This window comes from Amia ocellicauda, chromosome 1 (assembly GCF_036373705.1).
Source record: "Amia ocellicauda isolate fAmiCal2 chromosome 1, fAmiCal2.hap1, whole genome shotgun sequence".
Lineage (NCBI taxonomy): Eukaryota > Metazoa > Chordata > Actinopteri > Amiiformes > Amiidae > Amia > Amia ocellicauda.
The window spans coordinates 46,146,128-46,173,882 of NC_089850.1; the positions used below are offsets into that span (position 1 = coordinate 46,146,128).

Sequence of the window (27,755 nt, forward strand, 5' to 3'; positions counted from 1 at the left end):
CTGGGCAAGCAGCACCTTTGCTTCTCTCTATTACTCTGCTTTGAAAAGAAGCAGCACAAGCCAGGCATGTTGTCTGAAGCACTCTGAACACAGCAGGCAAGCTCCGCGGCAGCACTGCTATCTATGGCTCGGATTCACACGAGGGGGTGCGTGTTCCCTGTCATCAAGTCGGTGCCCATGTGCCCTCTGCCTGCATATTAGGGATGCACTCTCCCTTCATCCAGGAAAAAAGTGCTCCCACACAAGGCTCTTTCCCCACGCAGCCATGGACGCTGTGTAAGACAAGCAATCGAAGGTCTCCGCCTCCTTGCCTCATCATCAGAGAGCAGGAGCCCCTGGCTGGCATCCCAGGGGAGCGTGAGTGAATGGCGTCTGTGCTGGCGTTCAGCTGCTCGACTCTGTGGAGCTGCTGCAGACATTGACTATGTGCCAGAGAAACTGCTTACTCACCCTGGACAGGCTGGATCGGCACTGGGGAGGGGCGGCACAATCAGGAGGCCTGGACTGCTAAATCATCAGCTCATTTTAACGGATCCAGCCACCTCAGGAGCTTGCTGTAGATAAATATAGCTCAGAGGTTTCAGCTTCAATTCCTGAGTACAGTGCTCTGTAATCTTTTTTTATTACCTTGTTAATTAATCCAGACTCTTACACGTGTCTGTGGCTTTTTTTTTTTTTTTTTTTTACTATCAAGCAGTTTGAAATCTGTGTTTTGAAATCACTCAAGATTTAACAATCTACGCGGTTCCTTTTTTTTTGTGTGTGTGTGTGGTGTGAGATTTTGCTTTGGTCAGGGACCCAGGGTAATTCACCCTCTTTTGTCTCACTTGTTAGAGGGCTGTTAAACTTGTCAGCCTCAGTGAGACTGCTTTTGTAACACCGATGTTAGCAGACATAGCAGTGGTGTTTTATATTTTCAGTGAAGTGTTCATTTTACCCTTATTTCAGTTTTCCTTTCAAAAGTAATGAAACCTAAAAAATTGACATTAGCCTGCTGTGGCCTCCAATTAACTGAATAATTTGTAATGCTTGCCCAGGTAAATCCCAGTTAGCTTGGCCCTGGTGGGTTTTGAATTAGATTTTGCACAAACATTTCAATTTGATCATCCAGTTAGACAACCAAAACATTTTGAATAGGCTCCCACCTTTACAGTCGTCAATGTACCTGTCCAATGTGACTTCCAATTCAGTTTGACTTTAACATGTTTCATATCTTTTAGCTATTTAAACAATAACTTCGATAACCGGGCAATTTACTATCAATTTAAATTTAAAAAGATCAAAATGATACAGTTGTGGGTAAACAGTGCAATATTTTGGGTATTCGAATGGCCTTGTTAAGGTAGGCTAATATCATAGACTTAAGCCTCATTCTCACTTAAATGCCAGCAAAATACAGGCAACATTTGCCTGCTTTTTTCCTGTTGCACCCCCATTCACACTGACTTTGAATGCTGGGAAATTCAAGGATGTACACATTCACCCAGAAAACAGAGAATGCAGACATTAGCACTGTAGCCATGGAAACGAGACGCTACAGGAACATGTGGGTTCGGGAGAGGAGACACGGACTGATATTCTGTTTGTTTGTAAAAGTTCGATGATTTCCCCGTTCTACCAGTTTCCTTCCACTGTGTTTACTGGGCAGTTGGTTCTGACAAGGGCACTGGTTCAGTTCAGACTCACTACCAAGAACAAATAGCCAAGAGGGAAAAGCAAATGATAGGTCAATCTAGGTGCGTATTTGCGCTATGACCAAGTCATCAGGCTGTATAGTTGTGTGTTATTGTGGTGTGGTCACTGGACCCAGCAATCAAAGATCATTTTAACCAGTGAACCCAGTATGAGACTCGGCTCTTGGTTCATGGTTATGTAACGAGATTCATTGTGTGGGGTCTTGACGTATACTGCAGCAAAGTTAAATCAACTCAAATAAATGAGAAAAAAGCATGACATTACAGTGTTTGTATATTTATATTGACCAAAAGTCTGGGTGTGCAGATCTGCAATTGATTGATTACTCAAAACAACTTTTTATTTTTCATTTTTTGAAGTTTGACATTACTGCCTTAAAATCAAATTAAATAACTCAAATCAAACTACCATCAGTGTCAGTGTAATGCAGTCTAATAACACGTTTGCCTATATATAGATGTTATATTTTGCATTATTAATTGGTATATAACTTCTGACATATGTGTGACAATAGTTAGCATTACATACGTCACCAACCTGTTAGTTCATCAATAACACTCAGAATTGCTGCAACTAAATTATTTTCAACCTCTGCCTTTGTAACGACTCAGTCAATTTTTCATTACAGTCACAAGTTCTTGGTCAAAGAAGGCTTAACCTTGTTTCTGTTGTGGTCAAAACGTGAAAATGTACCCCTATTCTGATTGGTTACGTCAGTTAGCTGACACACTGTGTCAACAACACAAGGATGTGATGTGTAATTTGCCAGCATTCATTTTCTTGCTCCATTCACACAGACTTGTTGCTGGTAAATTTAGACTGGAAAATTGCTGGTATCAAAATGCCGGCAGTAACAAATTCACACAGACAGCAACAAAATGCCACCAAAAAGCCAGTAATTGTTTCAGTGCAAATATGGTATGCATGAAATATTCAGTACAGGGAGCCAATCTGATGAGGGAAACCAATGAAAGGAATCGGCAAACAAAAAGTCTGCGATCTGCAAACAAAATCTGGTTCAGTTACCCAGGGATGTGAAACCTTAGTGCAGTGGTAGTTAATTATTTTGTGTCAGGGTCCACCTGTTGACTACCCCTGCCTTAGTGTCTCCCAACAAGCGTCTTCAGCTGAGATTTTTTTATCTAGGGAATTGGAATTTGCTCTTGTACCAACGTGTTGTAACTTGTATGGAAGTGTTGTAGCATGTGTCAACTCACGTTCATTTAGAATTACGTAATGTACAATATGTTCAGTGCAATAAAATTAATTGAGTATTGTGGCTTTTTTTGGATTCTAATGAGAAAATACTAGAAAGTCCTTTAGTCCTACTGTCCTTTAACTTCTGTATAGATTTGTGTTTCTGTGTTTTCTCTAATCATCCCTAACCACTTAATTAATTGTAAGATGACTACACATGAATGCTTAAGCCAGGGGTAGTCAATTATTTTTTGTCAGGGTCCAGACTCCAGAGGGGTGAAAAAAATCACACCTCTAAATGCCCCTTTCCAACACACGCTCTGTGAATTACTAATATACCCCGTTGCTTATATTTAATACATTCATTTGACAAAGTACAAAAATAAAACGTTTAAATAAATGTAAATATAAGTATTAAAGCATTTTCAGACCATTTTTAATTGTTTTGTTAAAGATTATTGTAGGCATATAAACTTTCAAGCATGTCGTGTCTTATTAGATTCAAGTCTTTAGCACTTCCCTTTATCACTGTCCACTGTTCAAAATTAATGTTGCAAAATGAGGATAAAGAGGATTGAGGAATTTCAGGTGGGGGGTCTGGGGGTCCTCCCCCAAAAGATTTTGAAAATTGGAGACCTGAAATGAGCGAAAAACTTAGCTCAAAATCTCCATGAAATCCATGAAATCAGGCAGATTTGGACATATCTTTGCTTCACAACCACATATCACCAGCAAAAAATCACATATCAACCAAGATTATACATGCAAACTAAACACGGTTTCTGGTGCTTGTCAATCACATATCTATTTCGGTGGAGCTCTATAATTGTAACGGGTGAGGATCCTCAATTTTCTGTTCGTGCCCCTGCTACAAATATGCATCTTCATTGGAAATCAGCTGTTTCCGCCGTTGATGTAGGAGTTTCTAGGTGAATACAAGCTATTGCACCGTGAACCCTCCCCTCCGTGTTTTTGACGAGTACAAAGTGACGCTCTTGCCCCAGTCCAGAACGTCTATAGAGACACCCGAAATGGGAATCTGCGCGCAATCAACTACCGCGAACAAGAGCTCTATAGAGGACATCCCATATTAATACATAACATCCTATTGGCTAATAACCAGGAAGGGCTGCTACTAGGATCCACACAATAACAAGCACTGAGTGCAACAAACCTCCGTAACAATACATTAAAACAAAAACCAAAAAAAACAATCATGATAATAAGTTAATTAAAATTATTCTCGCGGTCCATTCAAAAGCGTCGGGCAGTCCGGATTTGGCCCGCAGTCTGCCTATTGACTACCTCTGGCTTAAGCTTTGATACAGAATTCAATTGGCTTTGTGACACAGCACCTAAAAGGTTTATGGAAAAGGTCATTATTTCCAAACCCAAACGGGTACATTCTCTAACTCTTACAGTAATATAATCAAGAAAAATATACGTTTTTTTATGTCTGTTGTATAGTGTGTCACATTACGGCAGTACTGTATTACCCAAGAATGTTGGAGTAACAGGGTGGGGGCAGTGAGAGTGACATGTTTTATATCAGCTAATCTCTCTATTACCAGTGTTCACTGTGTTCTGTAACCAGCTCTTATCTCTGTCAGTATTTGTTTGACATTCCTCCTGATGTGCGTGGCAAGGATTAAAGCTGCGAGTTTGCACTGGATTGTTCTCTGGCACCTTTGCGTCGTCAAAATGTTATCAACAAGCAGCCTGTAATCCCCAATCTTCCCCAATCAAACAGCTGACCTCAATTCAGCTGTCTCTAAGGCATGTGTTTCCAGGCATTCAGGTGCACACAATCGAGCATGCTGAGAGGAACTGGAATGCATTGTGTACGTGCGCATTGCTTTTTCTTACATTTCATTTACATTAGCAGCTTCAGTAATAATTCACTGTCATATCAGGATGCTGTCCATGGATTTAAATATCATGCTGTATGTGTAACCTGTATATTATTGTGTAGATTATATACTCACTTTATCTTCAGCCCTTCCCTGCTGGATGCAAGTGGTAGATTGTGTGTGTAGATTATTCTGTGCCACACCTGACTGCAGTATGTGGGGCCCGATTTACCTGCACTATGTTCCTGTTAAACTGCCATTCAATTCTGCTACAGCTCTTTTTGCAAACAACTATTTCTGCTGCTTGGAAAAGGTGCTATTCTTTGAAAAATAAATCAATGCACCTTTCTTTTTATTCAACCCTTCTTTTTTTGAGGAATTTGCTGTTCAGAGGGTTTATTTGTAATTGATATAGATATATTTACATTGTGGTTTTGAAAACTAAACTTGCAGTAGTGTTTATAACTTATAATGTATTATTATTATTATTATTATTATTATTTTTTTATTATTTCTTGGCAGATGCCCTTATCCAGGGCGACTTCCAACATAAGTGTAAAACAAAGTGCAAAAATAGGCATCAATCATTACAAATTCAATTAAACTAAAACATAGCAATTCAAAATAATACATTTTACAAATTCCAATTTACAATTTAAACAGGCAAGTACAGTAAGTGAGGTCCTACATCCTGGATGGTAAAAGCTAAGTGCTGTCAAGATGTAGGGTCACAGTCAAGGGCTACAGGAAAGAGAGCAAGGAGGAAAACAAATCGAAAACACAAGAAGCATAATAAAACTGTGAAGTGCTATCTAGCAGGGATAAAGGACTAATATTACAAGTACTGTTTGAAAAGATGCGTCTTGAGTAAGCGCCGGAAGGAGGACAAGGACTCTGCTGTTTTGACTTCGGTGGGAAGGTCGTTCCACCATTTAGGGGCCAGGGATGAGAAGGTGCGGGCTCTGGAGGAAGGAGAGTGGAGAGGAGGTAGAGTTAGTCTTCTGACGCTGGAGGAGCACAGTGGTCTGGAGGGGATTTATGGAGAGACGAGTGACTGAAGGTAGCTTGGTGCAGTGTGGTCGAGACAGCAGTAGGTGAGAGTCAATGTCTTGAACTGAATGCGTGCCGGTATCGGGAGCCAGTGGAGGGAGCGGAGCAGTGGAGTAGTGTGTGCAAATCGGTGCAGAGAGAATACCAGTCGAGCCGCAGAGTTCTGGATGAGCTGGAGTGGGCGGGAAGTAGTTGCAGGCAGGCCGGCCAGGAGGGAGTTGCAGTAGTCGACAGGCGAGTCGAGTAGTCGGTGAGGAAGGGACAGATCCAGCGTTTGTTGCTCAGGAAGAATCTACAGATGCGTGTCAGCGTGGTGATGTGCTGGGTGTAGGAGAGCGCAGGATCGAGGGTGACTCCTAGATTTTTAGCGGAAGAAGGAGAGAGTGTGGTGGATTCCAAGGGGATCGAGATGGGGAGGTCAGCAGAAGGTGAGGAAGAGTGGGGGGAAAACAGGAGATCCGATTTGGAGAGGTTGAGCTTGAGGTGGTGCGAGTGCATCCAGGCGGAAATAGCAGACAAGCAGGAAGAGATGCGAGAGGGGATGAGAGGGTCGGAAGAGGGAAAAGACGATCTGGGCATCATCATCATTGTGACGTAGGAGGAGAGCAGAAACTTCAGCCTCTGAGAGAGGTGAGAATTAAGAAAAGGAATCTTGATCGGAGGGAGGTTTGGGTGTGATGGGAGAGGGGGGTGGAGTATTGAACAGCCTGCAGATGTTTGCAATCTTGGAGTAGAAGAAGGAGGCGAAATCATCAGCAGTGAGAGATGAGGGAGGAGGAGGGGGAGTGGGGGCAAGGAGGAAGGAGAAGATGGAGAAGAGTTTGCAGGGGTTGTTGATAGATTCGAAGAGTGATTGGAAGTAAGACTTCTTGGCTGAGGTGAGTAAGGAGGAGAATGTGGACAGTAGAGAACGGTAGACTTCGAGGGCAGCTGGGAGTTTGGTCCTTTTCCACTTCTGTTCGGTGGCACGCAGACTAGTTCGGGTTGAGCGGAGAACAGCAGAGAGCCAAGTCTGAGGAGGGCACAGATAGATGGGAAAAATAGTCAATGGAAGGTAAGAGGCTGAGGGCAGTGGAGGCAAGGGTGGATGGGGAGACAGAGCGGAGATTACAGCGGAAGGTGACAGAGGGAGTGGGTTGAGTGGGGAGGGAGGGGAGGGAAAGGGAGAAGGAAATGAAGTGGTGGTCCGAGATGTCCATGGGTGTCACGGACAGTGTTGAAGAGGATCAGCCTCTAGAGAAGATGCGGTCAAGCTGGCGGCCTGCCCTGTGAGTGGGTGGAGACGGGGAGAGAGAGAAGTTAAAGGAGTGAAGGAGAGGAAGAAATTCGGCACAGTGGGAAGGGTTGGAGAGGTGGATGTTGAAGTCTCCCAGGAGGATGGTAGGTGAGGACAGCGAGGGGAGGGAGGAGAGAAGTCAAGTTCATCCAGGAAGGAGGTGAGTGGACCAGGTGGACGGTAGAGAACTAGAAGGAAGAGGTGAGAGGGAGAGGTGATTTCCACTGCATGGAATTCAAAGCTGTGGGTCGAGATAGAGGAGAGAGAGGGGGGGACAGAGAAGAGGAGAGAAGGGGAGAGCAGGAGCCCTGTTCCTCCTCCCTGCCCGGTAAGACGAGGGGAGTGGGACAGGATGAACAGAGAGGATAAGGCAGCAGGGGTGGTTGAGTTGTCTGGGGAGATCCATGTCTCGGTGAGAGCGAGGAAATCCAGAGACTGATGGGAGGCGAAGGCGGAGATGAAGCCGGCCTTGTTGGAAGCTGAGTGGCAGTTCCACAGGCCCCCAGAGAGTGGAGTAGAGGGGAGGGAGGAGGAGGGGAGAGGCAGAGAAATGAGGTTGGAGGGATTAGGGAAACAATGGCGCGCAGTGCACGGCAAAAAGACGGAGAGAGCAGGACAGGAATCAGAGAGATCGTCATGGTTGCCTTTTGTTGCTGTGCAGCGTCTCCTTGCAGTCTTCTCCTGGCTGGAGTCCCCACAGCTAGAGTCCCTGCCCTTCGGAGATGTGGCCCTTCGGAAGGGGGGCACTGAAGGCTGCTGGCACTGACTGCTGGCGCAGAGGTGTGGGGGGCGGTTACATATGACACCTGTAACTTATTAGGACAGTGCACACCTATGTTGCGTTGAATGACACAAGGCAGGTCAGGGTGGCCCTCCCTCCCACGCAGGACTTCTAATAGCACAATTAATGTATGTGAGAGAAAGGAACAAGAGCTTCTGTTCAAACTCAATTCAAGACACTGAGCCACAGTACCATTACAAGCTGAGTGCCACTTGTAAGAAGACTTGAATACTGTGTTGAACAGGAATGAAGCTGTAGCTACACATTTTTTGACACACTATAAGAAACAGCTAATGAATGCTGCATAGAAAGCTGATACCTAAAGCAGCAGGTATCAGTTTCAAAATGAAGTGTCCCAAGTCCAGCAAGTAAACTCCTGGCCCACACTATGGCCTGAATGAAATTAGGAGATTAATGAGCACAGGGATGACTCTTCAGGAGGAGAAGGTTAATTCAGTAGGCTGCCCTTCCCTTCAATCCAACTGGGGTGCCAGTCACAAAGAGGCAACCTACACCATTTGGATCATGCCCGCCCAAACATTTATTATTGATGTAAACTGTACTGAAGCTCCAACAGCTAACGGTATAGTTTGTAAGTAACTGCCTGTTTCCTTTTTCTTTCAGGCACTCTTTCAGGTCCTCATACAAAGACATCCTGTCCCTCTGCCTGATCATTCATAGCTGTACTCATCCTTGCAAACTATAGAGCTGACGTGGTATATATGCTAACAGGAGAGGTTCAATTCTCTACCCATCACGGTCGCTAAGCAATATCGATGCGCTTGATCGTCTCTTATCCTTAGTAACCGCCACTTCCTCAGTTCTGAGCATTGAGTTGCTCTCACTATGGAGATATCCCCCGAACCGCACAGATAAAAACACATTATGTAATTACATTGCTTCTGTGCTGTGAGCAAAGCTGATATACAGACCACAAAATAATATTCTAGGAACAAAAATAGAAAGAGAGAATTATGCAGGACATGCATAATAGGATATGCAGTACATTCCTCTTAATATAATCACACTGGCGCAGTTAATTTGTTTTAAGCTTAACACCATATAGCATGATGTAAGAGTGATTATTTCTTTGAATAGTATGATAGTTGGACTGGAAGTACCTTGCAGGCTGTGATGTTTTTTTTGGGGGGGGGTCTAATTCTCAGTCACAGGTTTCCTGATATGGGATGATCAGTTTGTACGCAGCTGTGGCTCAGTCATGTGACCAGCTTGGGGGCAGGTAAGGCTGTGACCACCGTGACTGGGTCCTTGCAGGCCTGCCCTGTTGATTGTGCTTCCTAATACCTAACAGCTGGTCTTGTCTTCTAATTATAAAACATTTCCTTGGAAGAAAGCTGGACCATGGGCAGCCATTAAGACTGGGATTGAAATAGCATTGCTGTCTTTTACATCTAGTGTGAGACGGTGGTGGGTGGGGATTGCATTTAGAGGTGAAAGAAGATTTTTAGTGTGTGCGTTACTCTCTTTCAGGGCATTGTAGCAGCTCCCACTGTGAGGCACCTGATCAAGTCAGACAGGACAATGAGCATTGCATAACAGTCACTCTGCTTTTAATCCCTCCCTCACCTGCCCACATCTGTACTTCTGTCTCGCTGTATCAGTATTTCTCATGGCTCATCACCCTTATGTGGATGCTTTTGATTCTTGTACCTTAAATGTAACTCATCTGATGGGCCTTGTTGGAAGCATACGTCCTCACTGAGTGATTTCCACCGTTTATTTCCTAAACAGGAATGTGTTGCTCTTGCTGCAGTTTAACACCACATTAATCAATTTGATTGATCAATTGCTCGATCAGATTAGTGTTTAATATGGCACCCCTTGTAACAAGTTGTTACTGTGTGCTTCACATGGACACAGCAAGGGTCAAAATAAAACTACAATGAAAGTAAAATAAATAAAAGAGTGCAATACAATGACAACAGCCTGCCAGAAAATAGGGCAATGCAGTAGTCTATTCTAGGTGTTACAAAGGCAGGCATCAGTGTTTCAGCATCCTGCACTGAGAGGGACAGTCTTGGTTTAACAGCACATCTTTGCTAGGAAAAAGACACTTCACGTATAATTCTAATAAGAGTTTAAAATGAGTCAAATGTCTGGCTTTGTCTCAATAGGGTGGCAGATTGATTAGGTTACTCTTGCTGATCACACGTTCAAGTGTGAAAGTGAGTGTGAGTGAGTGAGTGTTACTGTAAGTGAGTGCCAAAAGGACACCAAGCAGGCCACGGTCCGCTCTCTGACCTCTGATGCAGCACCCTGGTGGCAGCAGTGCATGTTTCAGGGCAGAAGCCTCATCTGCAGCTTCTTTGCAGCACTGGAATGATTCAGTTTAATCTGGGGGATTATGTTCTTGCTGATGGCGATTAATAGCAGTGATTGCTGTCCTGCTGCACTCACAGTGTGCCTGGGCATTTAGTAGGGACATGGTTTTTAAAAGATCAGATATTGCACACAATTAATCTATATAAAATAATCAATAAAAACATGAGGTCACAAATAAAATATAGTCAATTATATGTGACATACAGCACTCCAAGTGACGTGTCATGGGACCCAGCCATTTATAACTTCATATGTCTTCTGTTTTCATCTCCTTTTAACTGTGTCTCATCATGAATAACAGCAGGCGTCCCCAGGAAGGACGTTACTGTCAATTACTGTCAGTTGCCATCAATGTGGAGAGTATAGGGTATGCAAAAATAGAGAATATTTGTGTATGACTTTTCGTTTCTGTGATTGTAAAAAAAAAAAAAAAGAAGTATTAGTGTCCACATGTCCTCTACAGGTAACAATTGTTTACTGTATGCTATTTATGCACTAGTTTATCCAATAAAGCCTTAGGCATTTTTGCAAGGATAAGATTCGGTTTAAATATGGTAGTTTGGTGATTTAATTGAGAGCTATAATAAGCCACTTCTGTAATAAAGGAAACTTACTGGCTAACTGTGGCCAATTCAGTAATGGTATGTGTCGTCTTGCGGGATATGTTGTACAGGAGCTGAGAGCACAGTGTTCTGAAAATGACTACTGTTGAATCATGGTAATGTATGGATGCTCTCTCTGGAAAGATCTTGTAAAAATAAAAACCTCAGAAAGTGGAACACACTGAAGAGTGAATTAAAAGCTAGAAGTGCTGGCTCTGCTCCCAGTGTCTGCATAACTGAGCCTCTGTTTCTGTAACTGCGCCAATATATATGTTCAGGCTGCTGCAAGACTGAAGCAGGCTACTGCTCTGGACAAATGATAACCTCGGTATTGAAAATGTGTTCCCATAAAGCTGTCACATACTAATTATTTGATTCACTGTACTAGTCTGTAGAATAACAATCCCGTTTGTATTCCAATGTGATTATCTTGTTTCATACACTATAAAGAAAAGAGGACTGGGACTCGAGCAGGTATGAAACGTCTCAGGCTGGTGTCCACAGTCTCTGGTCTCTGGTCCCTGGCTCTGTACTGGAAGCAGGTTAAGATGCAGGTGGGTTAAGTCGAGCCTCTTAATTGCGGCTTCCTAGATTGATGTGTCAGATGGTGGCTCCTCCTCCTCCAGTGCAGCCTGAGTGAAGCCTGAGGTAGTGTAAGCGAGTGTGCTGCTGCCGCCACCACCGCTCACCACGGCAGCCACTACTTACATCAGGTCTGTGGGATCCAGGGGAGCAGCCTGTTAATCTGTGTCCACTGCACGTCCGAGGACTGCGGCTGCAGCTGCTGCCAGAGGGTTTAGGTGCCCAAAAACGGCACCATGACTCCAGCTCCCGTGTGGTCGCCCACCCTGCCACCGAGCGGCAGCCGCAGTCCTGACGACAGCTCCAGCAGCAGGATCGTCCCCTTCCGAAAGCATGCTGTCCGGGAGGAGAGGTCCTACAGGTAGGTCAGGGTTCCACAGGTGTCAGGGGGTAGGGTGTCCCCAGTTCCCACAGGGGCTGTGTGGCGGGTTCCCTCTCTGAAGAGGACAGCAGGAGCCCGTCTCCTTGCTTCCAGAATGCTCTACTCTATTTTCTTATTTTTAAACAGGAGGGGAATAATCCCATTTAAAGTAGATCAGAAAGCTTAAGGGACTGTTTACAATGTGTGCGTTATGAGCTTGGTTGCTCATCTGAGTTATTAAAAGGTGTTTACAAACGTGTTATTTTTTTTAATTACTTTCCATCTTAAGACAAGAAGTACTAAAACCTCAGAGGGGTTGTAGGTTTTGCAGATTGCTTTTCTGACCTGTTGTGATGAAGTTACTTCTGAGCATAACCTTTTATTTTTACTTTACAACCAGCTTTTTAACTTGAGTACAGTATCTTTACAAGACATGGCATGCACATTTTACCAAGGACTCAATGCTTTATAAACTGTCAAGCTGATGACAACAGCAACAACAGGATGTCTCGATGCCAACAGGAAAAGGCTTTACTTGCTTATCAAATAGAGAACTGGTAGAGGAATGCACCTGATACCTAGAGGACGCTGAGGGTCTTTTATTGGCGTCGTAATGCGGAGATCTCAGCAGATCAGTGTCACTATGAAGTGATAAAGAACTATGGTAATAAATTACTGTAATCAGCTCCCTCTCTTTTAGCTTCTGAACAGAATCTTGTGTGTGTGACTTACATAGATACAAAGATCAATAACATTGCACGGTCCTTATGAATAACATCCTTGTCTGCTGTGACATTACTACTGTAGTCAATTTACACAACTGCTGGTGTACATTTTATTTAAAATATCTCACATATTTTGTGTAAACCCATGCTTGCCTGACTTTTGTTCATGTATCTCAAGTTTTACATAGTGTGAACCAGTAAGTGCTAAAACAATGCTTTGCAAATGTTTTGGGCTATCGCCAGTGTACTAATTGTGTCTATGTCAACAAGTTCTTGGCTCTGTGAGGAGTTGGGCAGCAGAACAGGCAGAGCTGTGTACAGTCAAACAGGATTTCCAAGAGGAAAAGATAGGTCTTGCATTATCCTAGTACCCTTTGTCACAACTGAAGACATCAAATCGCATGAGGTAATGCTCCATCGAGGCCAAAAGCCAATGCTTCCTTATGCTCTAAATAACCATTGCTAAAGACTGCTGTGGCTTACTGGAGCTGCTCAGCAGTGGCGCAGTGGGGCTGGCCGTGGGACAGACACTCTGCAGCAGCAGTAACCCAGACTCACTGCTCTGAGCTGCTATTCACATTCACTGGGATTAACTTCAGGCTAGTCTGATTAACCCGAACACTCACTCTCACCCTCTGTGAACAAACAGTGAATCTGAAAGCCTAGTGGCTAAACTGAAACCTTTTTACTTTTTCAAAGTAAACCAACAGATAAATCACTGGTTCTGCCATTGAAGATCAGGATACATTTATTTTATTGTAACATGGCTGAAATGGAGTGAGCCCTATTCTCATCTTTATTTTATTAAGAGATCTATGGCAAATGAGAATAATAATATTAAAGTAATTTTAAAGTAACTTTTTCTGGTTCTACTGTACAGGTTATAAAACATATAAGAACATAAGAAAGTTTACAAACGAGAGGGGGCCATTCGACCCATCGTGCTCGTTTGGTGTTCATTAATATCTAAGTGATCCAAGGATCCTATCCAGACTATTTTTAAATGTTCCCAAACTTTCAGCTTCAACCACATCGCTGGGGAGTTTATTCCAGATTGTGACGACTCTCTGTGTAAAGAAGTGTCTCCTGTTTTCCGTTTTGAATGCCTTGAAGCCCAATTTCCATTTGTGTCCCCGGGTGCGTGTGTCCCTGCTGATCTGGAAAAGCTCCTCTGGTTTGATGTGGTCGATGCCTTTCATGATTTTGAAGACTTAGATCAAGTCCCCACGTAGTCTCCTCTGTTCCAGAGTGAAAAGGTTTGTTCCCTCAGTCTCTCCAAGTAGGACTGGTCTGGTTGCTCTCCTCTGAACTGCCTCTAAAGCAGCAATATCCTTCTTGAAGTGTGGTGCCCAGACCTGTACACAGTATCCAGATGAGCTCTAACTAGTGCATTGTACAGTCTGAACATTACTGCCCTTGTTCTCAATTCTACACTTTTGACAATATACCCTAACATCCTGTTTGCCTTTTTTATTGCTTCCCCACATTGCTTGGATGGAGAAAGTGAGGAGTCCACATAGACTCCTAGGTCTTTCTCATGCGTTACTTCATCTAGATCTGTACCTCCCATAGTGTAATTATAGTGGACATTTTTGTTACCTACATGTATTACCTTGCACTTGTCCACATTGAATTTCATCTGCCAGGTGTCGGCCCACAACTGAATATTATCTAAGTCCCTCTGAATAGCCTGTGCTGCCAGTGTTTTTGGCCTATATTTCAGTAGTCACCAACCCCAGCTGTGAACTGGTGTGAGTAGTCGGTCATATTGAAGTTTGGCTTTACTTGCTTGACTGTGGGAACACCGGTCTGGTTGCTGGGGCCAGACCTGTTGAACCCACACACACTTGTTAATGATGGGGAATGAGCCAAGGAGCTGCTGCAGAGGCGCTGACTGGAGAGGAGGTGGGGTGTGCAGCAATGGGTGACCAGAATCAGGGTTGTCTACGTCACGAATGTCATCATATTAATTTAATTATGTGTGCTGATTGCAGCTTCAGTGAGACACAGACTCATTAAGCTGTTGAACTGCTGTGCTGATGAAGTCCTGATTCAGCCTTTATCTATAGGCTCAGTTCACACCTTCGTGAACTTCAATGAACTAATAAGTACCTTTTGCTTGGAGTAAGTGGTTTTCTGGTGCATTGGAAAAAATGCTTCTGTGCTGAATTTGTAGACCGAGGTAAGTGGCTGAGGTAAATTAACCACAAATTCCTGGCACCATTTCCTCTGCAATGGCACCACAGGGGGCCGGGAGCCGTGCCGTTGTGGCAGTAAGATTGGGCGACAAGCATTCAACCTGGCAGATCTGGCAGAGTAATATAACAAGGTTACCCTAAACCTCTTATCCCGTAGGACTTGTAATTGGATGGAGTCATACATGTTCCTTAAAACAAAGATGCTTCAAGATCAAGCCCTGATTGCTGATTTGTGCGATCTTCCCTGGTTGAGCTTAATGGCAGTTTGAGATAAATACATAAATTCATGATTTATTAAAAATTCAAATTATTATACAAATTTGTAATACATTCCAAATGGGTACATTCATTACACCAGTTCATAATTAAATGTGAAATGCCCTTTTCAAGTGTTCCAAAAACAGTACAGTTAATTGTGTTAAAAACAAAAATAGAAATAATCGGCAACCGTGCTTCCAAACAGTTTTCTGGTTGTGCTTCAACGAAATTACGTAAGTATAAACTGGCAAAGTCAGTTGAAATCTGAATCATTCTCAGGCACACAAGTCCTTACTGTGTGTTGGGCTCCAGTTGTATTCAGAGGCATATTCTGCAGGACACATCTGGGTCCAGTAGTGTTTGTTGGACAGCATAATTTCAGTGTGCTTTATATATAAAATATAGTGCCTCTCCTGCAGACTGGGGCTGGGCAGAGGCCGTAGTATGGAAGAGGAGTAATGTGAAGGTGTTTTGACAGTGGGATGGGTTTCGGTGATGACTGTGGTTGAAGGGATGCTGTGCTGATGTCGTGGTTTACTTGTCCTCACCTCATTGCACTGATGCACCCTTGGGAAAATTAATGAATAACTGCGGGCTCCACAAAGACACTTGATCTATGAGCTTCTTGAGTTGTTTTTGATCCCAGAGTGCGCTGGTCCTTTTCAGAGTCCACAAACCAGAAGACCTATTGCTCCTGAATTAAAGCAATACATCACCCTGTGTATGCAGTGTGACGTTAATGGAAGAATTAATAACATAGGCCTAGGTTTCCTTTTTATTTTTTTACTTTTATTTTCTTTGTGTCTAAAAGGACCACCAGCTCCCCCAGTTCTTAAATCACTGATTATTTCCTGTTGGCTATTTAGAGCATGAAGTGATGCAAACGGCATCTTAGAATAAACGCCTGCAATAGTGTAGCTTCCCATAAACGCCTGCTTATTGATCATGTGATTTTATATTGCATGCTCATGAATATTTGATGTATTTCACATTCATTCGTAAGATTTCATTTATTCATAGTCAAGTGTTACCAAAACTAGTTTTAAAGACATGTATGTGAATTATATAACAAACTGATTATTATAAAGGTTATTATGCCTGTTCCCAAGAAGTGCCCAGGAGCCATTATAAAAGCAGAGAAGACCTCCAACATTAAGTGCTCAGTTATCGGCCCTCATTTGTGCTGAACTACAGCTTTCATTTGTGTTTAATGACTGGGACACATTTCTGTTCATTCATTAGTGGGGACAACAAGTGACAGTCGTCTATCATTGAATCGGTTTGCTTTTGATTGCGGGTGGGTTTCAGAATTAATTTCCCTTCTCTGTTCACTGGGAAACATTACAAAAAAGCAGGATTAGGTCAGAAGAAGAATTAAAGTATCTGAACATGAACTGTTTGCATGTGATAGTATTTTTATTTTTTGCAACCTATATAATTGAATACTTAATATGTTTATGGTCCTTCAGTGGGTTATTTACATTTTTTGGTGAGGGGGCACAGCAAGAAGCTGTAGTCAGCAAGGTCTCCTGAGGATAAAGTCTGCATACAGCACAGCCTCGGCTTATTAGTAGAATTGTTTGTGGATGTGCTTAAGCTGTCTGCTGTCCCTTTTAATGGCTTTTCCTCACTGCCAGCACACAGATAATTATGGCTCCACTGAACTGCCTAAATCAGCCTCTTGTGGGATCTCATCCCGTTAATGATGTGCTTGTAGTCCAGGTTCTTGTGACCTTCAATAGGCCACACTGGGTGCTGCATCTTATAAGTATCTGTCTGAGGTTTGTATTTTGTCTCACTCTCTCTCTCATCACACCCCATAATGACATAGGAGACTGATAGATGGACAGACAGATAGACGGACGAAAAAGCTTACAATCTATTCAGAAGATAAAAGTGATTGCTTTTAAATTCACTGTTTAATATCACTACCCCTTTATCTGAAATTGTTTTTTCAAGCATGATAAGGGAGAGTACCTGAGGGGCCGAGCTGAGAGCCCCAGTCTTAAAAACAGGGATCCGGAGTGAGTATAGAAAAGTGTATGGTGAGTGAGTTCAGATGATGATTGTGTGCCCATAATTATCTTCTAGATTCTAGAAGGATAGATTTTGCATGAGGGGGAAACTGTATGAAAAACATACAGTTTGCATAACAGAATACAGAAGATCATCAGTATATCTACAGAAAGGAAATTAATAACTATATGCAAACAAATGTAGCTGAAGTACAAAGAGGTAAAGATGAAAAAAAATACATTGTTTGAAATCAGTTCAAGGCTGATCATTGTCTACTCAGCTCATTTCAGATCAAATTAAATGTGTCCTTTCTGTGTGAAAGCTAAGTGAAGAGATGAGGCCTCTGTGAACCTGCTGCTATTGGGGGGGTGCACAAACTACACTTCATCGCCAGTTGCCTCAGTAAAAAAACAGGTTTTGATATGCCCATCTCCAGTTACCTGCATGTAGTGCTGTTGAAAGTTTGGGATGAGCTGAAAAGACAAGACGGCAGACCGCATGAATGGGTTTGGAGATGATTAGGACTGAAGCAGCCAAAACAAGGCCATGCGCTATTGAAGCAGGGCGACAGAAGGCCTAGTGTTTGAAGCTGTGATGTCTAAAAAGCAATGTTATTTTAATGAGGCAGTTAAGTGCCAGTAATTATATCATTGGTTGAATTTCCTTTTGTGTATTTTAGTGCATACATTGACAGTTCATGCTTCATGTTGCCACTTTCTCTCCATAACATCAATATTTTAATTTAGATTTTTTAATGATCAAACGTAAAGCTTTAAACAAGACAGCTTATTGAGTGGTGTCCTCTTCACAGTTCTTCTCTGACCGTCATTGACCAGTTATACATGAGGTTTTATTTTCCTATTTTAATTTTGTTTTGTCTGAATGCGGCTTAATTTGTCACCAACGCGTACGGCACTGGGAGGCTCAAGGAATACAAATACTGCTGTACGGGAGCAAAGGATAATTGTTACTTGTTCCAACTGGTGGATGACTTCCACCTTTGTATTTAAACTCCTCACAGTCAAGTTGCATCTTCTGTTGTCCACCCTGACAAGCACACAATTTTACAAAAGTCATGCTCTCATTTTCCTTGTGTCACCACTGTCTGTCCAGAGAGGGACATGTATCTGTGCACTGCAGTCTGTGTTTCAATGGAGGACAGCCACCACACTCACAGCACAGGAGCTGTGGAAGTGCTGTGGTCAGCAGTATAGCTCTGCAGGCTGCACAGTTCACCCTGTAGACAGATGGGTGTCTTGAGTTGGAAACCATTTTTCACAATGACTTAAAGGGTAATCTCCACAGCCAAATCTGTCTTCCAAAGAAAACACTCCTCTTTTGCTACACTGGATGGAGTTTAATCTTACCAGGGCACCCCATACATCTGAAAACATTCACTAAAGCATTGAGCAGATTGAATCGTTTTCTCTTCTGCATGGCTCCCCCTGGTGGCTCGGTACTTTCAGTACATTTACAGTTTATCTGAAGCGTCTGCAGAATCCTTTGACTTAATCTGTTATTTTCTTTCCATCGCAAATCATTTTGTCATGGTTGTGATGTGTGAGCCATGTGTTTTTGTGTCATTGCAGTTGGGGGATGGCAGTGAATGTGTACTCCACGTCTGTGACTATTGAGAACCTGAGCCGACATGACATGCTGGCGTGGGTCAACGACTCTCTGCAGCTCAACTACACGAAGGTGGAGCAGCTGTGCTCAGGTAGGAGAATCAGAGCTGCCTGTGCTGGCCCACAATGCAGTGCCCATACTGAGAGCCAGCCTCTGGACTGCTTCCAGAAGCCTCGCTTTGATTTCAGTTTCCCTCCTCACAGGAACCATTTGCCTTCAAGATACTGTTTAGAATTGCAGTCTAATCTTGATAACATTTATTTATTTGTTTGTTTATTTATGTATTCGTTATTTTTCATTTGACAAGTGTTGAAATGTTGATTCCACAATGCCACATTATTATGATGTCATATTATAATATGTTTTTTTTGTTTGTTTTAATGGATGGTGTTTAAAAACAGTCCTGTTAGTAGACTTTCCTAACAAAAGTGTATCTTTCTCTTCATACTGGGATGATAGTGATTCATTCCTCATAGCACATAATATTTACAGCTAAACATATCCCATCTCCTCCTCAGTTCCTGCAAGAGCAGCTGCACAATTAGGTGTCAGTGACTGAGGACTAAATTAATATGTAGCCGGGAAAATTAAAAACCTGCGGAGGCCCAGCTCGTGGACTTTGTAATAATGCATGTCTGTTTGTTTAACAGATTTGTTCCTATGCTATTGCTTTGGCTGCAGATGAGGCGATGACTATGCATAGGTAATAGGTCTTAGTGTGGGTATCGCTGACATCACAGCAGCGGCTTTCATCTGAATGGAGCATTGAGTGTCATGTTCACCTGGACATGCAAGACCCACTAGGAGAGGGCATTCAAAACTCACTCCACACCTGCACCTCTGATTACTGTCTGCTCCCCAATACAGCATTATTTCAAGAATTGTTTTAACCAATTTGTCAATTTCTCTTTGCAGGAGCTGCATACTGCCAGTTTATGGACATGCTCTTTCCCGGCTGTGTACATTTAAAGAAAGTCAAGTTTCAAGCAAAACTTGAACACGAGTACATACACAATTTCAAAGTACTACAGGCAGCTTTTAAGAAAATGAATGTCGATAAAGTAAGTTGAGCCTCCTTCTCCTTTCATCATGACAGTGGATGACTAGAAACTGAACTCCCCTGTCTGCTAGGGGATGTATGTCACCCTGAGTACATCGATCCTTCATTTCCGGTGCTTGTTTGTCTCATTTAAAAAATAATAACCTGATGCATTGTTTAAAAGTGTAATGTAAAAAACTTGTATTTTGCAGCACTGGTTTGTGACCCAAGGGCTTATTTCTGCTTACATTGTAATGTGGACAAGAATCAAATTGTGTGTGTTTTGTGACCTAAATAACTTTAATCTGGATAACTTTACTTTTTTCCCACCAAAACGATAATACCAATCAAATGCAGAAATGTGATTTGCCAAAGTTTTGGAGAATAGGCCCCAGGATGTCGAATCATGCCATTGAGGCAAAGTCAGGACAGATCAACGAGAACTAATAGATCTTGTCCAGACTAATGGGTCTCTGATACCTCTATTATAGAGCACATGTTGCTCCCATCTAAGCCATTTACTAGAATAGTGTAGGATGATTGCAACAGGGTCATCCGTCCCCCCAACAGATTCTGGTCTGTTTTAAATTGAATAGACAAGGCACAAGCCTGATAAAGTCCAAAGGTGGCTGCCCTTGGAAAGACCCACTTGCTGTAAATTTAAAAGACCCAAATTAGATTTTTAAATTTGTGGGACTGTCTTTTGTCTGTCTGCTGTCGAGGTGGGATTCTCTCATAAATATATGTTTGGACGTCTGCAGGACACGGGTGAAAAACATGTTCTTGTGATCGGGAAAACACCCACAAGGTGCATTTTTTCAAAAGATTTTTTTTCTCTCTCTGTCAGATCATTGCAGTTGAGAAATTGGTGAAAGGGAGGTTCCAGGACAACTTCGAGTTTGTGCAGTGGTTCAAGAAATTCTTTGACGCCAACTACGACGGGAAGGACTATGACCCCATGCTGGCCAGACAGGGTCAGGATGTGGCCCCTTCCCCCAATCCAGGTGAACAAATTTTCAACAAACCCAAGAAACCTTATGGCACTCCAGGTAACACACTGGTTCGATGTCAGCTGTCTGTCACGCACCGCTTGTTCCCAGTGAGCCCAATGCGCTGTGGCTCCGGGTTTGTGGGTGAGCTGCAGGTTGCCTCCGCTGTGCCATCTATACACTTCCATTGAAGAGTGCTCTTTGTTTTCTTTCTCCTTTACTTTGAGCCGTGATTGAGAATGCCACCAGATTAACCCTTTCTCATCTGCATTAAAATAATAATAATAATACATTCACAAATCAAGTAATGATAATGAAATGTTAAGAGCAAGACTGGTCCTAATGATAAGATAGCAAATTAAGAGTGATTAACTGCTTTAAAACTGTATGCTTGGCAAACTCTTGTCTAGTCTTGATGTAGCCCCCTGCCAGAAAACCCTGCCCTGCTGTCTGTGCTGTGTTGTGACTTTACTCTCGCTGAAATTGGGCTCATTGCTCTAACAGTATGATCCATGCAAACAGCCCAAATATTGCAACACCAAGAATTAATCTATAAGCTGTGGTTCTGCATTGTATTGTGGTGAAGTTTACTCTGCCTATCCTGCTCTGACAACTCTGTACATTTCCACAGAACAACTGGGATTTCTAAGGCCTTGTAGTTTCTCAACTACGATATTGCCATGGCATCTTTTACACAAGTGTTTCCTGCTGTTTTGTCTTGTAGTGAAATACAAATAAGCACCCAAAAAACAAAGCTGTGCGACACTTCATGTTTTCTTCTTTATGCAGCCAACAAACCCAGGATAGCGTTGAGGCAGGATGGGCTCTGCATGTCCCTGTGTCTTTGGAAGCCTCCTCTCCCGTATATACGCTCTGCTTGCTAATATGGATAACATTTATAATAAATAAATCGATCTGACTGCATGCCGTGAAGCGGAGAATGTTGCCCTCTTTTTTCCGAACTCCGTTGCACACTCACACAGTAAATAATCTGTCGCTGTGTGTGATCCAGTCCCACAGAGGACATCCCCAACAGCGCCCAAGAACATGCCCGCCCCTCAGAGGCAGCCCAATACAACTCCCTCCATGGGCATCCGGAAGAACCCTCCAATGGCCAGGAACGGGGGCAGCGACACCGACGCGCAGATCATGGAGCTCAACCAACAGGTAGATTCGCAGGGCGGGTAAGAAGACCTTTGCTATATGCAGGGATATTCAGTTCAGTGTCCACCACCTTGATTTCAATGGTATTCAATTTGGGGTTCAGCTAGATTTTAGCTGATCTCCTTCCCGTGTGAGATGGATCAGTTGTGATCTTATTATCCTGATTTGTATTCTATTTTATTACTTAATTTGCTTGTTTTAAACACAGAAAATGTGTCCAAAGTCCATTTCCTATTAACCAAGCTGGACAACATGTCTTTGCTAAAATATACTCACATGGACCTGAATAGATGGATCCCTGTGTTGTTAATTAAAGTCAAGATTAATAAGCAAAGTAAAGGGTTTCTCCATATTGTGATGGCTGTCAGAAAGCGATTGTTTAGTTCCTTGCTCTAGGAGTGAATGACCCTCCTCCGCAGGGCTCCCCTGTCAGGTGACAGCAGAGACGCCAGGCTGAGCTCCGTGCAGGGGGGGTGGCCTGCTGGTGCAATTGTTTTTTCTCACCATGTGGAGACTCTGGCAGCTGAACAGCTGATATATCGAATGGCAGGTCTTTATTTGTTATAATATGGAAATATTCATAATTGAGCAATTCTCAAAGCTATTGCTGAAGTCCACTTTGATCCATCTGAATTGAACTGTTAACAAAACAAGTATCACTTATAATTGGAAGTCTACCCCCCTCTCAAAACATATGTACTATTCCACCAAGTCAAGGATATAATTGATGTGAATGCTTATCATTAATCATTTACCAGCTTGTGATGGCTGCAAGTAATTGAGGAATTCAGTTGCTGGTTCAGCGTGTCCCTGCACCCCCCAACACACACACACACACACACACACACACACACACTCATGTCAGATATGGAAGAGAATGTTCCGTAATGTAATCCCGTCTCCATATGAACTTGTCGTTCCACAGAGTTGCAGATTGAAATCCAGCCTGTTATTAAAAATGGCAATCTGTTTTCCTTTTCTTTTAAGTTAATGGAACTCAAATTGACGGTAGATGGTCTGGAGAAGGAGAGGGATTTCTACTTCAGTAAACTAAGGGACATCGAGCTCATATGCCAGGAACACGAAACTGAAAACAACCCTGTCATCTCCAAGATTATAGAAATACTCTACGCTACTGAGGTACCTGTCACTCCCCTTCATAGCTCTCTTGGCTTCCTACATATGTATAAAAAACTTGTTCTGTAATGTAATCTGTAATCAAAAGCTCTAGAGGTAAGCTAACATACTCTCACTTTTAAGATCCACAGACATATACAAATACACAAGCATTTGAAAGCTCAACATACAGTAACATCTACTCTGATTCTACCTAAAGGTCCTGTAGTTAAAAAATAAAAGTAAACATCAGCTTCACCTCATGTAATGCCCCCTAAATCATGTACTAGGGCCCTTTTCTCCAATACGTTTAAACAAATGTACATGGATTTAACACAATATATATATATATGTATATATTATTCCGATGCATTGCCTGATGTCATCAGAGCAAGCCAAACTTTTGTATTTATTTAATATGGACTCGTTATTCATATTGAACCTTTTTGTCTTAATTTGTGGACAAAAAAATCTCTAAACGCAACACCACAATACAGCCACTTAAAATACATGGCCTACAACATTGATAACAGACTTAGGCTGAGGAATGCACATTCTGGATGTAAAAGCCCATCCCTGGAGGGTGTTGTGAAAGTTGTGCACTTGTATTATAATTCAAAAGCACACAAATGGGCGCACAATAACACACCTGTTTTCATTGCAGAATGCCACAGTTGATGGGTTAATCCCGTAGTGTGCAGGAGACGTGCGTAAGTTAAATGTTTTAGTAACTATTGGAGAACAGGACCCTTAATGTTGAAGGGAAAGCAGTTTAAAAAGGAAGCAGATTTGTGTTGAGTTTGAAGATCAGTTGAACTGTTGCCATGTTTCAGGTGAGCTCAGTGCAGGACAGCAGGGGGAGCAGAGTAGGCCGGGGAGGGGGGTGAGGCATGTCATGGGGGTGTGAGTGTGAAACGTGTCTGTGGGTCGTTAAGGTGCTCTGTCCCGCCTCAGCGCACGAGAATCTCAACAGCTTTGTGCCTCCCTCTGTTTCAGGAGGGGTTTGCTCCTCCAGAGGACGAAGATCTTGATGAACAGCCGCGTGAGGACCAGGATGAATACTAAACCCACCTGATGACTTCTCCCTTCTCCCTGCCCATCCGTCTGCCCCCTGCATCTCCCCCTCAATTCTGCCCTGTCTCTCTCTGTGCATCTCTTCCTCTCTCTCACTCACTCGCCCACTCTCTCTCTCTCTCTCTCTCTCTCTCTCTCTCTCTATTTATAATTTTGTATTATTTTTCTGTCTCTCTTCCCTCCTCTCTTTCTCCTAACCACAGCTGCTCCCAGGCTGTTCTCGCACTGCGTCCCGACCTCCGGGGTGGCACAGTCTCTTTCCCACACCATCACAGATTAGTGACAGGAATCAAATCATTTCAGCATGGTGCAAAAAACAAATTATTTAGTGAATGAACAAAAATAAATAAATGTGGGGTAAGGTAATGAACAAAGCTGTATATATTTTGATGCAAAAGACCAGAAGAGACTCACACAAAGAAATGACCTGAATCCGGTTGCTGAGTGGCCTCTGCGATTCTGATGTTTAGCTCTATTCGGGATGTATTGTACTTTGTAGTAGGCCTTCAGCGGTTTCAAAAGTAACCGTCACTCCATGCTCCTTCTCTTTCCCACACCGCTGTATCCATCCCATCTGAGACTGTATTATATCCAAGAGAAAAAAGAAAAAAACACTAAATGAAAACAAGATATTTAATTTGTATATTTTTTCTTAAATGACTTTACTTGCACTTTGCATTTTGTTTAACCGTAATTGAAGATTATTGAGAAATAATTTGAGAAAAAAAAGGTGATAAGTTAATAGATTGCAAGATGTTTTAATGGCTTGTTTGTGTTTTAAAGACAGCATGAAGATTTTATTTGTTTATTTAAGGTCCTTTTGACTGGGGAGGGGACATACTTTCTTTTTGTTTTTTAAAGAGAAACAATACAAATATAGCACTGATGGAAGAGACTTGTTCAACATGCTGTGTGGCTTAGTCCTTTGCCGGACATCTCTCTAACAAGCATGTGAATGTGGTAGGTGGTCGGTGAGGGATTGAACTCTTTTTGGACTGCTTGTGTTGTAGGAGTTGGTCCTCAGTAAGGATCGGTTTATTTTGGTTGGATCTTTATGAAGAATGTGAGCTAAAATGTGGACGTAGGGGGAGTTCAGTGTTGGAGCTCGATGTTCACTGTAGATTGAGTGCAGCAGCACAGCTTTTTGGATGTATTGAACTCGACAGCAGGGCAGACGAGATGTCATACGCCGAAAGGCCTTACATCCATTTTACTTTAAATCGGGGACTGAACAGACGAACTGAACGAAACACGACTAATTGTGACAGATGTCGCATGATTTGAGAGTTTAAAGAGTTTTTAGCTGCTATTTTTAATTTTGAGTTTATATTTTTGGACTTATTTTTTATTATTATTATTATTATTATTATTATTATTATTATTATTATTATTATATGTTGTACACCTTTAATTGCCGTGTAAGTTCTGATTCGGAAAATGGCAATGGTCAAGAAGACCAGCACGGTTAAACCCAAGAGATGTGGAAGGATTAAGGAATGCCGCTAGCACAGTTCTAGGCACCACCGCTCACCCCCTGCTGCTTCTACAATCAGACCACACAGACATCTGCCTGGACATCTCACATACATTCTCGCATCGCCTGTCTGATTGAAACTCTGTGTGGCCATAACAATGGTGTTCAAAACTTGCATCTGTTTTAAGTTTTATTACATAAATAAACTTGTGTGAAAAATTGAATTGTGCGTCGATGATGTTCTCTTGCTGGGGTAGTCGAATAAAGAGCCCAGAGTGGGACAGAAAGATGTGGGATGTCAAGGAGAATGTGCATCATGTCAGCATTATCGTCCTTAAACTGATGTCCATTCCAACACACCCACTTTGATAATGAAACTGAACATTTTCATCCCTCAGTCTCTCCCAGGTTTCCATGTGTTTTTCTAAGTTTATTTATCCCTTCCTTTCCTATATTAGTTAAACAGTCCTTTGCATATTTGTATATTAAGTCTACGTATCCAATATGCACTCCTAAACAGTTGAGTTTGATTCATTCAGGCTGCTCTGTAGTTCTCTGCCGTTCGAAATGTTAAGTTTGCCAGATATTCAACACAGCAGTTCACCAGACTAGTCAATCCTCCCTAAGGAATCGGAGAAAGGAGACGTCCCATGAGCCTGAATCAAATTATATTATAATAATTATCATTTTTCTTTATAATTACTTTTTACTTATAATTACCTTCCTAGTTTCTTGCTGAAACTGACACAGCAGCAAACTTAAAAAGGAGTTTAAGTTCCATTAAACGGAATTTAAACTCCTTTTAAAGTTTTCTGCAGTGTCAGTTTCAGTAAGAAACTCTTTACTCAATCTCAGCGCCTATTAAAAGTCCCGTCTCTCAGTGAGAGTGATGCAGATGCTAGTTTTGAATGAGAACTAGCCTTGTCACATGGGAGCTCTTGACAGCAGCATTTGCCCTGTTAATAAATCAAGTGGTTGTTAGTTTGTCCTCCTAAAGTAATAGGCCTCAGCTCTGTATCTGAACCAGAAAAACCGTGAGGAAAGAGCATCTCGGAACTGAGCAGCCCATAGGAGGCCCAGGGAAGCTCCTGGAGCCAAACAGCAAGGAATTCAAGCTCATTCTTCTGAAAGGATCTCTTTCAGATTGCTTAGAGAATTTAGACCAGTAGAGTATTGACATCAAAGTCATTATATGAGGAAGTCCTGTATAGGTCTACAAAAGATCTGTGGATATCCATTGTAAAGTATGACTTTATAGGTAAAGTAAATGGAGGGTAGAATAATGGGCTCTATAATGAAAGACTAAAAATAGATGTAGTGAATGAAGCCTTTGTTAAATGTGACCTGCTATGTTAGAGAAGAAACCTCTGCTGGGGAGATTTAAAGTCATAGTGCCTGTTTTCTAACTTAGCAGCTGGATCCATATCTATTACAGTTAACTGAGGTCAAGGTACTGCAAGTTACTCCAAAGATTTTTATTTTTTTAACAAGTGTTAAACGGGGATATGGCCACATGGTCCAGCTAGTTGCCAGAGAAGATATAATTGAAGAAATAGTGTTACACAATGAGGTGGCCTGTGAGATACAGAGGGAGCTGTGCAAACCAGTGTCTGTGCACCTGAAACAAGAGAGGTAAGTCTCAAACAGCACAGTCATATATTCTGAATTAACAGAACAAATATACCTGCTCTGAGTAAAGGTACTAGGTTTTAGATTTTATACCCAACACGTTATTTACCTTTACTCAATTTTAAATCATCCTTTCTCAGACATTATCAAAGTCGCTGGAGCTCATACCCATTCATGAAGACTAAAGCATGTCCAAGTGACGTATTCATCGATATGTGAAACCCAATGGCAGGTATTTGAACAAACGCCTTCGTCCACTGCACTGTAAGGATTTATGTGGAAAATAACTGAACTAACAGTGAATGCAAATTGCTCCTGTGCCAGTGAGTTAGTCTTTTTGTGTGAAAAGCATTGTTCAGCGTTAGTGTGAAAACAATAATTAAGTATTTAAGTGTGACATATTGAGGAAAGCTACAGGGGGCATATTAATTCAGGCACTAAATGAGATGCCACACTGTTCCAGATCTCATCCCCCTGTACAACCCTGGACCTTTCCAGTCAGGCCTTCTTTCTCCACCGCATACATATTCTATGTGTTTTGAATTGGCTCTTCACTGCAGTGTGCCTGTGGGCTGAAATTATAATTGCTTTGCTTCTAGGTTGAGTTGCTATGATATGTTTTCAAACACAAGGTCAGGTACCAGGTCAGATCCCAAGACCCGTGAGTCGCCCCATAGCCATTTGTTCAAATTCAAGAACTTCCCAGCCAT

The 27,755-nt window shown here is 42.4% G+C and overlaps 1 protein-coding gene across 4 annotated transcripts in view; it reads left to right on the forward strand.

Moving 5' to 3' along the window:
• The window catches only part of mapre3b (microtubule-associated protein, RP/EB family, member 3b), a 56,039-nt gene extending 30,399 nt beyond the window's left edge, over positions 1–25,640 (forward strand). For 2 of the 4 annotated variants that reach the window (XM_066707037.1, XM_066707045.1), the window contains exons 3-8: positions 18,524–18,651; positions 19,476–19,621; positions 20,447–20,648; positions 21,601–21,755; positions 22,740–22,892; positions 23,865–25,640. In XM_066707037.1, the coding sequence (XP_066563134.1) occupies positions 18,531–18,651; positions 19,476–19,621; positions 20,447–20,648; positions 21,601–21,755; positions 22,740–22,892; positions 23,865–23,933 (846 nt within the window). In that variant the 5' untranslated portion in view covers positions 18,524–18,530 and the 3' untranslated portion in view covers positions 23,934–25,640. Of the gene's footprint in view, positions 1–18,523; positions 18,652–19,475; positions 19,622–20,446; positions 20,649–21,600; positions 21,756–22,739; positions 22,893–23,532; positions 23,579–23,864 lie in introns of all 4 variants that reach the window. The other 2 variants (XM_066707053.1, XM_066707062.1) reach the window with 2 other exon arrangements.
• Positions 25,641–27,755: the final 2,115 nt, after the last annotated feature.